The sequence below is a fragment of the Saimiri boliviensis genome, chromosome 14, assembly GCF_048565385.1.
Source record: "Saimiri boliviensis isolate mSaiBol1 chromosome 14, mSaiBol1.pri, whole genome shotgun sequence".
Classification (NCBI taxonomy): domain Eukaryota; kingdom Metazoa; phylum Chordata; class Mammalia; order Primates; family Cebidae; genus Saimiri; species Saimiri boliviensis.
This window is the reverse complement of record NC_133462.1, coordinates 48,860,409-48,873,810: the sequence shown is the minus strand read 5'-3', so window position 1 is coordinate 48,873,810 and position 13,402 is coordinate 48,860,409. Positions and strand designations below refer to the sequence as shown.

At 47.2% G+C, this 13,402-nt stretch overlaps 1 protein-coding gene across 9 annotated transcripts in view; it reads left to right on the top strand.

Moving 5' to 3' along the window:
- The window catches only part of ATP2B4 (ATPase plasma membrane Ca2+ transporting 4), a 116,860-nt gene that overhangs the window by 76,702 nt on the left and 26,756 nt on the right, over positions 1–13,402 (top strand). For all 9 annotated transcript variants that reach the window (XM_010348901.3, XM_074385001.1, XM_074385000.1 and 6 more), the window contains 10 exons: positions 38–163; positions 634–759; positions 1,886–1,921; positions 3,477–3,638; positions 7,090–7,304; positions 7,932–8,174; positions 9,349–9,590; positions 10,855–11,086; positions 11,946–12,125; positions 13,124–13,211. In XM_010348901.3, coding sequence (XP_010347203.3) covers positions 38–163; positions 634–759; positions 1,886–1,921; positions 3,477–3,638; positions 7,090–7,304; positions 7,932–8,174; positions 9,349–9,590; positions 10,855–11,086; positions 11,946–12,125; positions 13,124–13,211 — 1,650 coding nt within the window. The remainder of the gene's footprint in view (positions 1–37; positions 164–633; positions 760–1,885; positions 1,922–3,476; positions 3,639–7,089; positions 7,305–7,931; positions 8,175–9,348; positions 9,591–10,854; positions 11,087–11,945; positions 12,126–13,123; positions 13,212–13,402) is intronic.

Below are 13,402 nucleotides of genomic sequence, written 5' to 3'. Positions count from 1 at the left end.
CCTTATTGACTGTCACCACGTCCTCTTTGTGCTCTAGGTGATCTGCTGCCTGCAGATGGGGTCCTGATCCAAGGGAATGATCTGAAGATTGACGAGAGCTCTCTGACAGGGGAATCCGACCATGTCAAGAAGTCCCTGGAGAAAGACCCTATGTTGCTCTCAGGTATAGGCCCCAGCTACCCAAGTTCACATTTACCTCCCTGCAAACAGCCAGGCCACAGGATCCAGACCGTGTTTTCTCTTCTGGCTATGTCCTATTTCCTTCCCTGGGGTTCAGCTGGGGCAACAGCATTTTGGTGGATGGAGTACAAGGATATCAGTCAGCCTAAATGAAGTTTTCCAGGAAACAGGTGTTATAAGGGCCTTGGAGGGGCTCTGCTGGTTGCAGGGGTGGGAGTGGGGACGGGTGGGAGAGCCTACCCTAAAGCAGTTAGATACAGTTTCCTCCTTACTCACAATTTGCATGGCCTGTTTTAAATGTGCCCAACTCTTGACCTTTTCCTACTGTGCTAAGCACATCATTATCCATGGGGTAGGGAGGACTTTTTTTTTCTTCTAAGTCTGTGTTTCATACCAAATCATGTCTAGGTATTTAAAAACCCACTCCTTCCCATCTTCTCCTTTCCCATGTAGGGACCCACGTCATGGAAGGTTCTGGCCGGATGGTGGTGACTGCTGTGGGTATCAACTCTCAGACTGGAATCATCCTTACTCTCTTGGGGGTCAATGAGGATGACGAAGGGGAGAAGAAGAAGAAAGGTAAGGGGCATCTGGAATGAGATTCTTTTTCCTCTCATCCCCATGGACAAAGAAGGAAGCGAGGGAGCGGATCTGGATAGAAAGCCTAGTTGAAAGAGTCTGCTGCGCTGAAGAACGCAGATATCCAGACTGCTTGCCGAGATAAAGATGTAAATCCTTGGCTCCAGGGAGCTCTGATGAAAACCAGATCCTGGCTCTAGGCTCCCAAGTCAGGCTGAATCTGAGCCTTGATTTTTGTGTCTAACGGCAGCTTGTAAAAGGATGAGTTACAAAGCTACCTAAATGAACTGGCTAGGTGCTGTAGCCCCAAATGCTTTCCGTGTACCCCTCCTTCTTCCCCAACTTTCTTCCTCAAAGATGGGGGGTGAAATGAGCCATCAAGGCTAAGAGAAAACTGGCCAGAAGAATAAAATAGATTTCTGCTGGAACTGTGGGCTCTCAGTGGAAGACAGACACAGCTAGAAGAGTCAGGAACAGTTAGCTCAGTCTTTGCCACTCAGGAACAACTGTTCCTGAAGGAAAGAATAACAGAGGCAGAAAGAGGAAAAGATTCTAAAACCAAGTCTACACGTTTCCTTAACCATTCCTTCTTCCCTTAGGGGACAGAAGGTTTCTACCACTTGGCTGGAGGATCATCTCGGGCTGTTTAGTGGAGGGCAGTTTATGAAAAGGAAACAAAACACATTCTCTCAGGAACTAAATAATTCATTTCTGCAGCTACCTGCAGATGAATAAGGAAGAAGCTTGCCTGGTGCTGTTGAAGTAACATGGAGACACATTTTAGAGTCTTTGCCATCAGGCAGGAACAGTTCAAACCTCTCACTTCCTAATCCCCACCCCATTTTCCCAAGCAATGTGACTCAGGCCAGGAGCAAGAGAAAGCAGCTCAGGTGTGAGTATGCACTCACCTACAAGAGCGTTTTGGTGGATATCACGAGGATTCATGAGAGCCTCTAGCAAGAATGAATGAAAGCAGAGATGTGAGCTTCCTTTACATTTATGTCCCTTCCCTGAAACCCAACACCTTTGCTGTCGCCCTTCTGGGCTCTGAGCAGGACCAACAAATTGCATCTCTTAATAGTCACTTTGGGTTTCGACCCCACTTTTTTCTTTCTTGTTCAAACAGGTAAAAAACAAGGAGTCCCTGAAAATCGCAACAAAGGTAACCTCTCCAACCACTCATTTATCATCTCTACCTGCCCATGCTCAAACCAGACCTTTCCAGGCCATCCGCCTTCTCCCTTTTCCTCTCCATAAATGTGTTATCTGCTGCTCAGATGCCTCACCCTGAGGAAGGTGCAGAGATTTTTTGGGGTGGTCTCAAGGGCCTGATCCCAATCTAAGATGAGACAACAGCACCCTCTGCTGTTGGCTCACAGAACCTCATGTCACAGTTTCTCTTGGGGAGTGCATAGGATTAATCTGCTCTTTACAGGGAGCTGAGCTCTGCTTCATCGCCCTCAGCCTGACTTAAAACACCAACAGTCATCAGTTTCTGGGTTGGAAGACCTCAGGGTCCTCATGGTGGAGGGAGGTGGGGTGGGCAGTCCCTGCACCCTCCTCTTGCTAGCTTCCTCATCGATGTCATCTTCTGGTCTGGATTCCTTCTCCGCTGGTCTTCTCAGAGGTGCTTGGAGAGAGCCCTTTCTCTGTACCTCTCTCCCCACCTCCTTCTCTGTTCTCACCACAGTCTGTTTTCTTCCTCCTAATATGATGTGTGTTTCTCTTTTGGTGGCTGCGTTCACATCCCATCTCCGTCTTCTTGTTTGTGAGTCTGACAGCAGGGACTACTTAGGAAGGGCATCCTATGCAAGGGGCTGAGCCCTACAGGGGTGAAGGTGGAGTGGTGCTGGGAGCCAGCAAGAACTGCTCTCTTGAGATGCTAGAGATTTGTTTTTACTTTGTAACCCGCATCATAGCAGTCTTTAGAAATAAAGTCATCGCACTGGAAAACCAGGGCTAAACAGAAATCATTCTTTAATTTTAGCTCTTTAACTCTTCTTTTAAAAGCAAAATGGATTTATACGTATCTCTTTATCCCTGCTTTCTCTTATTCCAGGAGGTCCCTCACACCAGCTTCTTCCCTCTCCGCCAAAAGACTTAACCCCAGGTCCCACCCTGTATCGCTCTACCTTTGTCAGGCAGGGAAGAAAGGGAACTTCCTTTTCCTATCCTTCAACTGCTAGAAGGAGCTGGAAAATACTCTGGGTCTGGGGGTATGTGTTTCTTCCCTGACAGTTGAGAGAGAGAGAGAGAGAGAGAGAGAGAAACCATTTAACAGAGCAATCTTGTGCTCTAGAAACATCTGCCAACCCTCTCCTTCAGCCCTTTCTGCAGTGAAGATTCACTATTTCAAGCATTGAGTTCCAGGAAGGATGGTTGTTATAATAGTGCTTAGTGACATGATTAATCCCCTTGCTGGAATAAACCTGGCTTGGGGCTCTGAGGTAATTCCAGGAAGCTGCCACTGAAGAAGAAATCCATACCCTAAAAGCACCCCTGTTTCATCTAAAGTCATTAGAATATTATTCCAAAGGCCCTAATAGAGCATTAAAGGCAAGTTCCATGTCTAGCGTGGGTTAGGAGTGGTCAGAACTGATGTCAGGGTCCAAGGTATATTCCGGAAAGGAGACAGGAGGGTTTTTTGTTTCCAACTGCCTGCCACTCAGTGTTACCGTCTTTCCTGCTCACCTGTCCTATTTGTGTGTATACTCTAGCAAAGACCCAGGACGGAGTGGCCCTGGAAATCCAGCCACTCAACAGCCAGGAGGGAACCGACAATGAGGAAAAGGAAAAGAAGGCAGTCAAAGTACCTAAAAAGGAGAAGTCAGTGCTCCAGGGCAAGCTGACTCGCCTGGCTGTTCAGATTGGGAAAGCAGGTGAGTAGGGGTGAGTAGGGTAGAGCCTCCTTGTGGTTTATCAGTGTTATCCTGGGTGCTCATCACTTTTATCCCCTTCTTTCTGCACCAACCAAGACTGACCGAAAGAAGCTAAATCTTCAGAAAGGCCACTGTTTGGTTGCTCCCTAGGCTTTTTCAGAGAGAAATGTTTTCCCATGTGTAAGGGTTAATGGTTCTGAGATCTCTTAATCCAAATGAATGAGAAGGAAAGAGCATATATTACAGCAGGGGAGATTTACATTAGTGAGAAGGAACACTTCAATAACTGCTTACCTGTCTCTTGTTTTGGGTTGTAAATTCCTTAAAGATAGAGAAGGCTGCAGCTTGCTAGAGGCAATTTCCTGACGTAGTCGTAGGATCTGGCCAAGCACAGAGCAATAAATACCAAATAAGGACTGGAGGAAGAAGGGCGGCTGTGGTTAGAGAGGCTCTCTCCAGAGGAGGGGTCACTAAATGCACTTTGCTTATGAAGAAGTGGCTTCTCCATCACTGGCCTCTACATTTTCTTCTCTCCCCACCTTCTTTCAATGGAGAGGGAGAATGGGAAGTGGGGAGAAGAAATAGAAAGAAGATTGCTACTTCAGTGGACACATCCCTCAAGGAATAGTCTTTTTTTTTTTTTTTTTTTTGAGATGGAGTCTTCCTCTGTTGCCCAGGCTGGAGTACAGTGACGCCATCTCAGCTCACTACAGCATCCACCTCCTGCTTCACGCGATTCTCCTACCTCAGCCACCCAAGTATCAGGGAGTATAGATGGACACCATGATGCCCATCTAATTTTATTTTTAGTAAAGATGGGTTTTTGCCATGTTGGCCACGCTGGTCTCGAACTCCTGGCTTCAAGCGATCTGCCCACCTCAACCTCGCAAAGTGCTAGGATTACAGTCATGAGCCACCGTGCCTGGCCAAAGAGTAGTCTTTTACCACTGTTTATTCTGACTCCACCTTTCTGTTTAGCACAATCATAATCAGCACATCTCTGCACTTTATACAGCTGTATACAACTTACCTGGGGTTCTTGTTAGAGTATAGATTCAGTTCCGGGGGTCCGGTGTGGAGCCTGAGATTCTGCATTCCTAACAAGCCCCCATAGGATGCCAACACCGCTGATCCAGTTTGCACACATTGGACAGCAGGGATTTATGCTGCCCACCATAGCAGCCACTCACCACATGTGGCTGCTGCAATTTAAATCAATTAAAAGTAAATAAAGTTACAAATCCAGTTCCTGGGGCACATTGTAGTTGGTCACGAGCCACATGTGTTAGTGGCTGTCATATTGGACAGCACAAATAGAGAGCTTCTTAAGCACCACAGAAAGATCTGTTGGACTGCATTGGCCTAACCTCTTCATGTCTGTTCTAGTTCCCAGCTAATTTTAACTACTGTGAAATCTCTTGCGTGTAAACTACACATGGATGAGATAAATTGCAGGTGCAGAATCAAGTTATTAGGCGTGGCACACAGGTTTGAAACATTAAATAGGCCTTACCTGACCCTTGCACTATTCTCCCAATCCCTGCCTTGTTCCTTTTTTTCTTTCTTTTTTTTTGACAAAGTCTCACTCTGTCTCCCAGGCTGGAGTACAGTGATGCTATCTCAGCTCACTGCAACCTCCGTCTCCAGTGTTCAAGTGATTCTCATGCCTCAGCCTCCTGAGCAGCTGGGATTACAGGCGTGCACCACCATGCCTGGCTAATTTTTAGTAAAGACAGGGTTTCACCATATTGGGCAGGCTAGTCTCAAACTGCTACCCTCAAGTGATCTGCCCCTGGCCTGAAGTGATATGTCTGCCTCAGCCTCCCAAAGTGCTGAAATTATAGGCATCAGCCACTACTCCGGCCCCTGCCTTGTTCTCAGAGTACAAGCTACCCGATGACTGACCCCTAGTCTCCTTTGTCACTTTATTTTATGTATCAGGCCAGTCCAGGAATAGGGTAAGGCAAGTCAGATGCCTTCCACCACCTGGAGAGTGAGTTCCTTCTTAACTTTTGCACCCTCAGTGTCTTGCTCCTCCACCTGAGTCCTGGCCCTAATCAAGAAAAGCACAGAAGAATTTGCTTTCATTTATATCATCATCTCCAGTTTGCGTGGAGACCCCCAAATCATCAGGCCATCGGGAAAAGCAAACACCAAAACCAGACAACAATTTAAAGCAGAGCTTTTCCCAAATATCGTGCCATAGTTAGGGACAGTTGTTCCCAGATATTGATTCCATTAGCCCTCAAAGCAGCCAGGCAGCGCCCATGGCAATCAGAACCCCTGGGCTAATAGGTTTTGACCTGGAGCAGATTTTTTCCACGTACTGTAATACATAGGGTAATGAACCATCCCAGTTTGCTTGGAATTTTCTCAATTTTAGCAAAATCTCACATCCCTGGAAACTGTTCAGTCTCAGGATGGTTTGGTCACCCTACCAATGGGCCATACCAAAGACCTCTCAGTACTTTCATTTCCTCATGTTTAAAAAAGTGGTGATAATAGTAACCTATCTCACAGGTTTGTTGTGAAGTGCTTGCCTGGCCCACAGTAGGTGCCCATATAAGTATTTACTATTGGCTGGGCGCAATGGCTCACACCTGTAATCCCAGCACTTTGGGAGGCTGAGGCGGGCAGATCACGTGGTCAAGAGATTGAGACCATCCTGGCCAACTGGTGAAACCCCGTCTCTACTTAAAAATACAAAAATTAGCTGAGCATGGTGGCACACGCTTACAGTCCCAGCTACTTGGGAGGCTGAGGCAGGAGAGTTGCTTGAACCCAGAAGGCGGAGGTTGCAGTGAGCCGAGATGGCACCTGGTGACAAAACAAGACTCTGTCTCAAAAAAAAATAAAATAAATATTTACTATTATTGGCATCTTCTATGTGCGCCATGAAAAGAGAAAGGTTGGGAAGCACTGTCCTAAGAGTTAGTCATGCAGGTGATACGCTAACACCACAGAGACATTGCTGTAAACAAGATGTGAACTGTCCGGCATTTAGAGGTTGGTACGGGAGAAGTCAAAATTGATAAACTACTAGGAAGTGGACAAGTACAGTCATGACATTATGAGTCGTAGGGAGAGGATGGGTGTAGAATAGGATCACAGAATGCTGTTTTAGGAAACAAATCAACCCCCTGATTGATTAATGAGGAATTTGGTCTAGGAAACAGGCTCAGAAAGGGTCAATGATTTGTCCAAAGCCGCAAGTCAAGTTAGTGCAGTGCTGAGAATAGAACCTGTGTCTTTGAAATAGGAAACCAGTGTCTGTTGCCTATGCTGTAAGGCACAAGCAACAGAAAATGGGCCAGGAATTTTAGTAAGTCTTCCTGGAGATGGTGGTTTTAACAATTGGCAACAAAGGCTGCAACTGATGCCAATTCATCTTTGGCTAGGGACCCAGGAACGCCCTCAGGCCTGGGTTCATGTGACTTGTTTCTCTGGACAGGTCTGATCATGTCTGCTCTCACGGTTTTCATCCTGATTCTATACTTTGTGATTGACAACTTTGTGATAAATCGCAGACCATGGCTCCCTGAATGTACTCCCATCTACATCCAGTACTTTGTCAAGTTCTTCATCATCGGTGTCACTGTACTGGTGGTGGCTGTGCCAGAGGGGCTGCCTCTGGCTGTCACCATCTCACTGGCCTACTCTGTGAAGGTGAGACTGGAACAATCCCATCTCTTTCTTTAGAATAGAGATGGGAGGGAAGCGTACCATGTAACCTTTAGCAAAAAGATAAGCCATTCTATCATCAATAAACATTGGCTGGTGCCTCTCAAGAGCAGAAGTCCCTGGTATTATGGAAGGATCATCTCCATTAGATGCACCAATGTTGAAATGACCCAGTAGAACCTTAAGAGAATGACAAAAATAGTATCTTGGATTTTTTTTTTTTTTTTTTAAGACAGAGTCTCAGTCTGTCACCCAGGCTGGAGTGCAGTGGTGCAACCTCAGCCTCCCGGGTTCAGGTGATTCTCATGTCTCAGCCTCCCAAGTTGATGGGATTACAGGCATGTACCACCATGCCCAGCTACCTTTTGTAGAAACAGGGTTTCACCACATTGGCCAGGCTGGTCTTGAGCTCCTGACCTCAGGTGATCTGCCCATCTCAGCCTCCCAAAGTGCTGAGATTACAGGCATGAATCATCATACCTGGCCAGTATCTTGGATTTTTGTGTGGGACTGGAAGATGAAATGTGGAGAGATATTGGCTGGGAAATGGCCTTTGACTTATATTTAGGAGAATCCAGTTAGTCCCCTTCTCAAGTCTCTTCTCCTTTGTAGAAAATGATGAAAGACAATAACCTGGTACGGCACTTGGATGCTTGTGAGACTATGGGCAATGCCACCGCCATCTGCTCTGATAAGACAGGCACGTTGACCATGAACCGCATGACTGTGGTGCAAGCTTATATTGGGGGCATCCATTACCGTCAGATCCCAAGCCCTGATGTCTTCCTGCCCAAAGTCCTGGACCTTATCGTCAATGGGATTTCTATCAACAGCGCTTATACCTCCAAGATTCTGGTAAGCATTGCCTTTGCCTAGACAATCAAAATGGGTGGTTGGAAGGGAACATCAATTTTCTCTGAAATGAACCCCTTTATTCTTTACACTGCCTAAATTGTGGTCCCAAATCCTATTTCTCACTCTGGAGTGAATGTGTTTGGGTGAGACTAGGGAAGAATCCCTGGGAGTCAGTGGAGGGTTGGGGGAAAGGGCCTGTGAGAATCTGTGGCCAGAAACTACCCTCCTAATTAGCATATAAAAGCTCTGTCTCTAAGGAGGGACCTCATGCTCATAGTAGAATTGGGCTTAACAGAAGTAAAGTACTCACTTTCCAGAAAGAAGCACAGAGTATTACAATAAGGCCCATGCAGGGTGAGACACCAGCACTACCCCTAGAGCCAACCACAAAACCCCTAAGTCATGGATGGCACAAGGATCACAGTTACCACTGACCACTCTCTGCTCACTCTTGAAAAAAGCAGGCTGGGTGTAGTGGCTTAACGTCTGTAATCCCAACTCTTTGGGAAGCCAAAATAGGAGGATCACTTGAGCCCAGGAGTTCAAGAGCAATATAGTGAGACTTTATCTCTACAAAAAATAAACAGAATTAGCCAGGCATGGTTGTGCACCTGTAGTCCCAGCTACTCGGGAAGCTGAGGTGGGAAGATTGCTTGATCCTAGGAGGTCAGGGCTGCAGTGAGCTGAGATCATACCACTGTGCTATGTCAAAAAAAGAAAGAAAGAAAGAAAAAGAAAAAAGATGCCAGGTGTTGTGCCTCACACTTGTAATCCCAGCACTTTGGGAGTTGAGGTGGGCAGATCACCTGAGGTCAGGAGTTCGAGACCAGCCTAGCCAACATGGTAAAACTCCATGTCTACTAAAAAATACAAAAATTACCTGCTCATGGTGGCAGGTACCTATAGTCCCAGCTACTTAGGAGGCTGAGGCAGGAGAATCACTCGAACCCCGGAAGTGGAGCTTGCAGTGAGCCAAGATCATGCCACTGCACTCTAGCCTGGGTGATAGAGTGAGACTCTGTCTCCGAAAAAGAAAAAAACAAAAAACTAATGTTATTTCCCCCATATGCTCCAGGTATATATGTGAAGGCTTTGTAAATGAGTTCCTTCCTCCCTAAGTTCTCTGCCTTGTCAAGGCATCTTACTCAATAGTGCTTTATATTTCTTCTCCCAGCCTCCAGAGAAGGAGGGAGGCCTGCCTCGGCAGGTGGGCAACAAGACCGAGTGTGCTCTGCTGGGCTTTGTCACGGATCTGAAGCAGGATTACCAGGCCGTGCGTAACGAAGTGCCTGAGGAGAAGCTCTACAAGGTGTACACCTTCAACTCAGTGCGCAAGTCAATGAGTACTGTCATCAGAAACCCCAATGGTGGCTTCCGTATGTACAGCAAGGGCGCCTCCGAGATCATCTTGCGCAAGTGAGCACCCCTGCCCGCTCTGCTTCCCTTCAAGATCCTCTCCTCAGGAAGGCATGGGTGCATGCTCCACACTGAACCCATGCAAATGAGGGAGGCTTCCAGCCAGGAGGTGACATAATAACTAATATCCCAGCATCTACTCAGGCCACGCATGCTTTTTAAGTGCTTAAGGTGGCTCGTTGTATTTAATCCTCACAGCTCATTAAGGTGGGTACTATGATTATCCCTGTTTTACAGATTGAGAAAACAGAGATATAAGGAAGTCAAGTATCTCGCTCAAGGTGATACAGCTACTAGTGGCACAACCAGGATTCAGACCTGGACGATCCTAAATTTCCATTTCCTAATCTTAAAACAGAGATAGCAGTACTCAGCTCCCAGTAGTACTACCCACCTCACTGTAAATGATTCAATGTATGTAAAAGCCTTACACATAACGAGTACTAGAAACATTCGTTCTGTGTTCTCTTTTCCTTCCTATTCCCATTTCTGATTATAGGGAATTTATATAACTTTCAAAGTGACTATTTGGCTGCGTGCGGTGACTCACACCTGTAATCCCAGCACTTTGGGAGGCAGAGGCGGGTGGATCACGAGGTCAGGAGTTCGAGATCAGCCTGGCCAACATGGTGAAACCCCGTCTCTACTAAAAAAAAATACAAAAATCGGTCGAGTGTAGTGGTGTGTGCCTGTAATCCTAGCTACTCAGGAGGCTGAGGCAGGAGAATCACTGGAACCTGGGAGTTTGCAGTGAACCGAGATCGTGCGACTGCACTCCAGCCTGGGCGACAGAGCTGTCTCCGGGAAAAAAAAACAGTATATGGGCCAGTAGGGCTGAATTAACCAGTGCCCCAACTTGATTTTAGCCAACTTCTTTTAATCAGCACATTCTTATACAGAAAACCTCCCCCCACACCACCATGCAGTGAGCACTATTCTAAATAGTCAGGATTGAAAAACTCTCTCTGCCTTCAAGAAGTTCAAAAGAGCAGGTGATTCACCAATGACTCAGCATTGCATTCACATGTGGGTAAGAACAGATGACACAAAAGAACACACTCTGTACCCACCTAGGCCTTACTCCATCAATAGCCCACCCCACCTTGGAAAGGGACTCAGCTGGGTGATGGATGAAGGAAATGTTTGGCCATGGTTGGAGCAGTGTCTTCAGAATAATACAGAGTTGCCAAAATGTCTGTCAATGATTGTAAAAACGTATTGAATGGGAAGAGAGACACCGTGTTCTTACTGTGCACCTCCCCAGGTGTAATCGAATCCTGGACCGGAAAGGGGAAGCAGTGCCATTCAAGAATAAAGACCGAGATGATATGGTACGCACTGTCATCGAGCCCATGGCCTCTGATGGACTTCGGACTATCTGCATCGCTTACCGGGATTTCGATGACGCAGAGCCCTCTTGGGACAATGAGAATGAGATCCTCACCGAACTGACCTGTATCGCAGTGGTGGGCATTGAGGACCCTGTGCGCCCAGAGGTGAGAAGGTGGGAAAGCCACTCAGGAGTCTCAGGAAATGGGGTACTACTTCTCTTTCTAGTTGTGACACCAGGCAAGTAACCTGACTGCTTCTCACTTATAGGGATAGATGTTTCTGTGTTTCTTGCTTCACAGGACTGCTGTGGAGTGACAATTTGATAGACTGTGCCATTCCTAGGGTTAATGATGTCTGCGTGGTGAGAAGCAACGGGCTTATTGGGCTCATTATTTGGTAGTTAAGCGTTGTCAGGAGGCTGATTTAACCAGGACACCAACTTTGTCTTTAGCTCCCTCCTTTCAATCAACACATTCTTTTTGAGTACCTGCTGTGTGCTGATAACTTTTTGAGTACCTGCTAGACACCAGGGGATTGAAAAGTCTCTGCCTCTAAGAAGTTCAGACAGATGGACTGTCAATTGTCAAGGCCCAGAGGCATGAGAGGGTGTCATGCCTGTGGGAAATTACAAAGAGCTGATAAGGCTGGAGCATTGGCCAGGTGGGTGGAGAGTGGCAAAAGCTTCCGCTAGAAAAGACAGCAGTGGCCACATCGCAAAATGCCATCCATGCACTGCCGAGTAGTCTTCATTGTAAGTGGAAGAGCAAGTTTTTACTCCTGGCTCCCAAAGCAAATTCCCCTTCAACTCATGGTACAAATAGGGCAAATTCAAATATGACTGCTGTGGGTAGGGCAGAAGTGAGATGGCACCAAGCAGCATCAAAATGACCAGACCTAGCCTGTGCCGCATGGCACCACGTCTACGGTGCCTCTCTCCTGTCCGCCACAAAGCAACCAATGAAAAGGGACAGATGAGCAGGGTCTCCACCCATCTGCACCTTCCCCTTTCTTCACTCTCCATAGGTGCCAGATGCTATTGCCAAATGCAAACAAGCTGGCATTACTGTCAGAATGGTGACAGGTGACAACATCAACACAGCCCGGGCCATCGCCACCAAGTGTGGCATTCTGACACCTGGGGATGACTTCCTGTGCTTAGAAGGCAAAGAATTCAACCGGCTCATCCGCAATGAGAAAGGCGAGGTGGGTCCTGGATAGGGGGAACCAGGACCTCACCTGGAAAGGAAGAGGCGGGTTCTAGCCTAAGGTATCTGGGTCATGTCAGGGAAAGTGGGTGGTTTCTAAACTGAAAGCTATTCATTGTGAAACATCTATCTCCTTGTATCAAAACAGTACATATGGTAAAATTGGGAGTTGCCAGCCGGGTGTGGCGTCTCATGCCTGTAATCCCAGCACTTTGGGAGCCTGAGGTGGGAGGATCAAGATCATCCTGGCCAACATGGTGAAACCCCGTCTCTACTAAAAATACAGAAATTAGCTGATTGTGGTGCGCATGCCTGTAGTCCCAGATACTTAGGTGGCTGAGGCAGGAGAATCGCTTGAACCTGGGAGGCAGAGGTTGCAGTGAGCCAAGGTCACGCCTCTGCACTTCAGCCTGGTGACAGAGTGAGACTCCATCTAAAAAAAAAAAAAAAAATGGGAGTTGGCTTTCTTCTCATTAGCTTCATTCACAAGCTACCTTTTGAGATAGTATCACTAACTTTTCATGTCTTTCTGCTTTTTCAGTCATGAAATGATTTTGTACTGACTTCCCCCTAGCCCACCCCTCCTGTGTTCCTGCCCTTTGGCTAATAGTGGCTAAAGGAGAATGTGGCCTGGCGGTGGCGCAGATCCAAGCTTTCCTGAGCTGCATAGAAATCAAACCTAAGACCTCAGAAGCACCACTTTACCTGTCTGAGCCAAGAGCCAACCCTGGCCCACCTCCCCTTAAGGCTCTGGGAAAGCTGGGGATTGGCTCCCAGGAAGGGCCTTGGGAGGAGAAGGGAAAAGCAGGGCCTGAATGGTCATCATCCATGAATCTGCCCTTAGAGACTGGTTGGCTGTTTCATCTCTGCTGAAGCCTGAGTAGCACTCCCATGTGGGACTGTGGCCTACCTGATCTATCAGTGGATGGAGAAGTAAGATTTTCCTGGGTAGCTTTTCTGAGTTTGACTGATCCAGGTGTGGTCTGGTGTTGGCAGGTAGAGCAAGAAAAGCTGGACAAGATCTGGCCTAAACTTCGGGTCCTGGCGCGATCTTCTCCCACTGACAAGCACACCCTGGTGAAAGGTGAGGTTGGCTTCCAAATAGGTGCCTACCATAGCTGAAGGTAAGCCAGAGTGAGGACAGGTAAGTACCGCCAGCCAAAGCCACTCTCCTATCCGAATAGGGAGACCCTAGGAGAGCTCCCAGGCTAGTGGGGAGAACATACAGTTAGCAAACATCTGAACCTTTGGTGAGTAGGACGCACAATAAAGTTG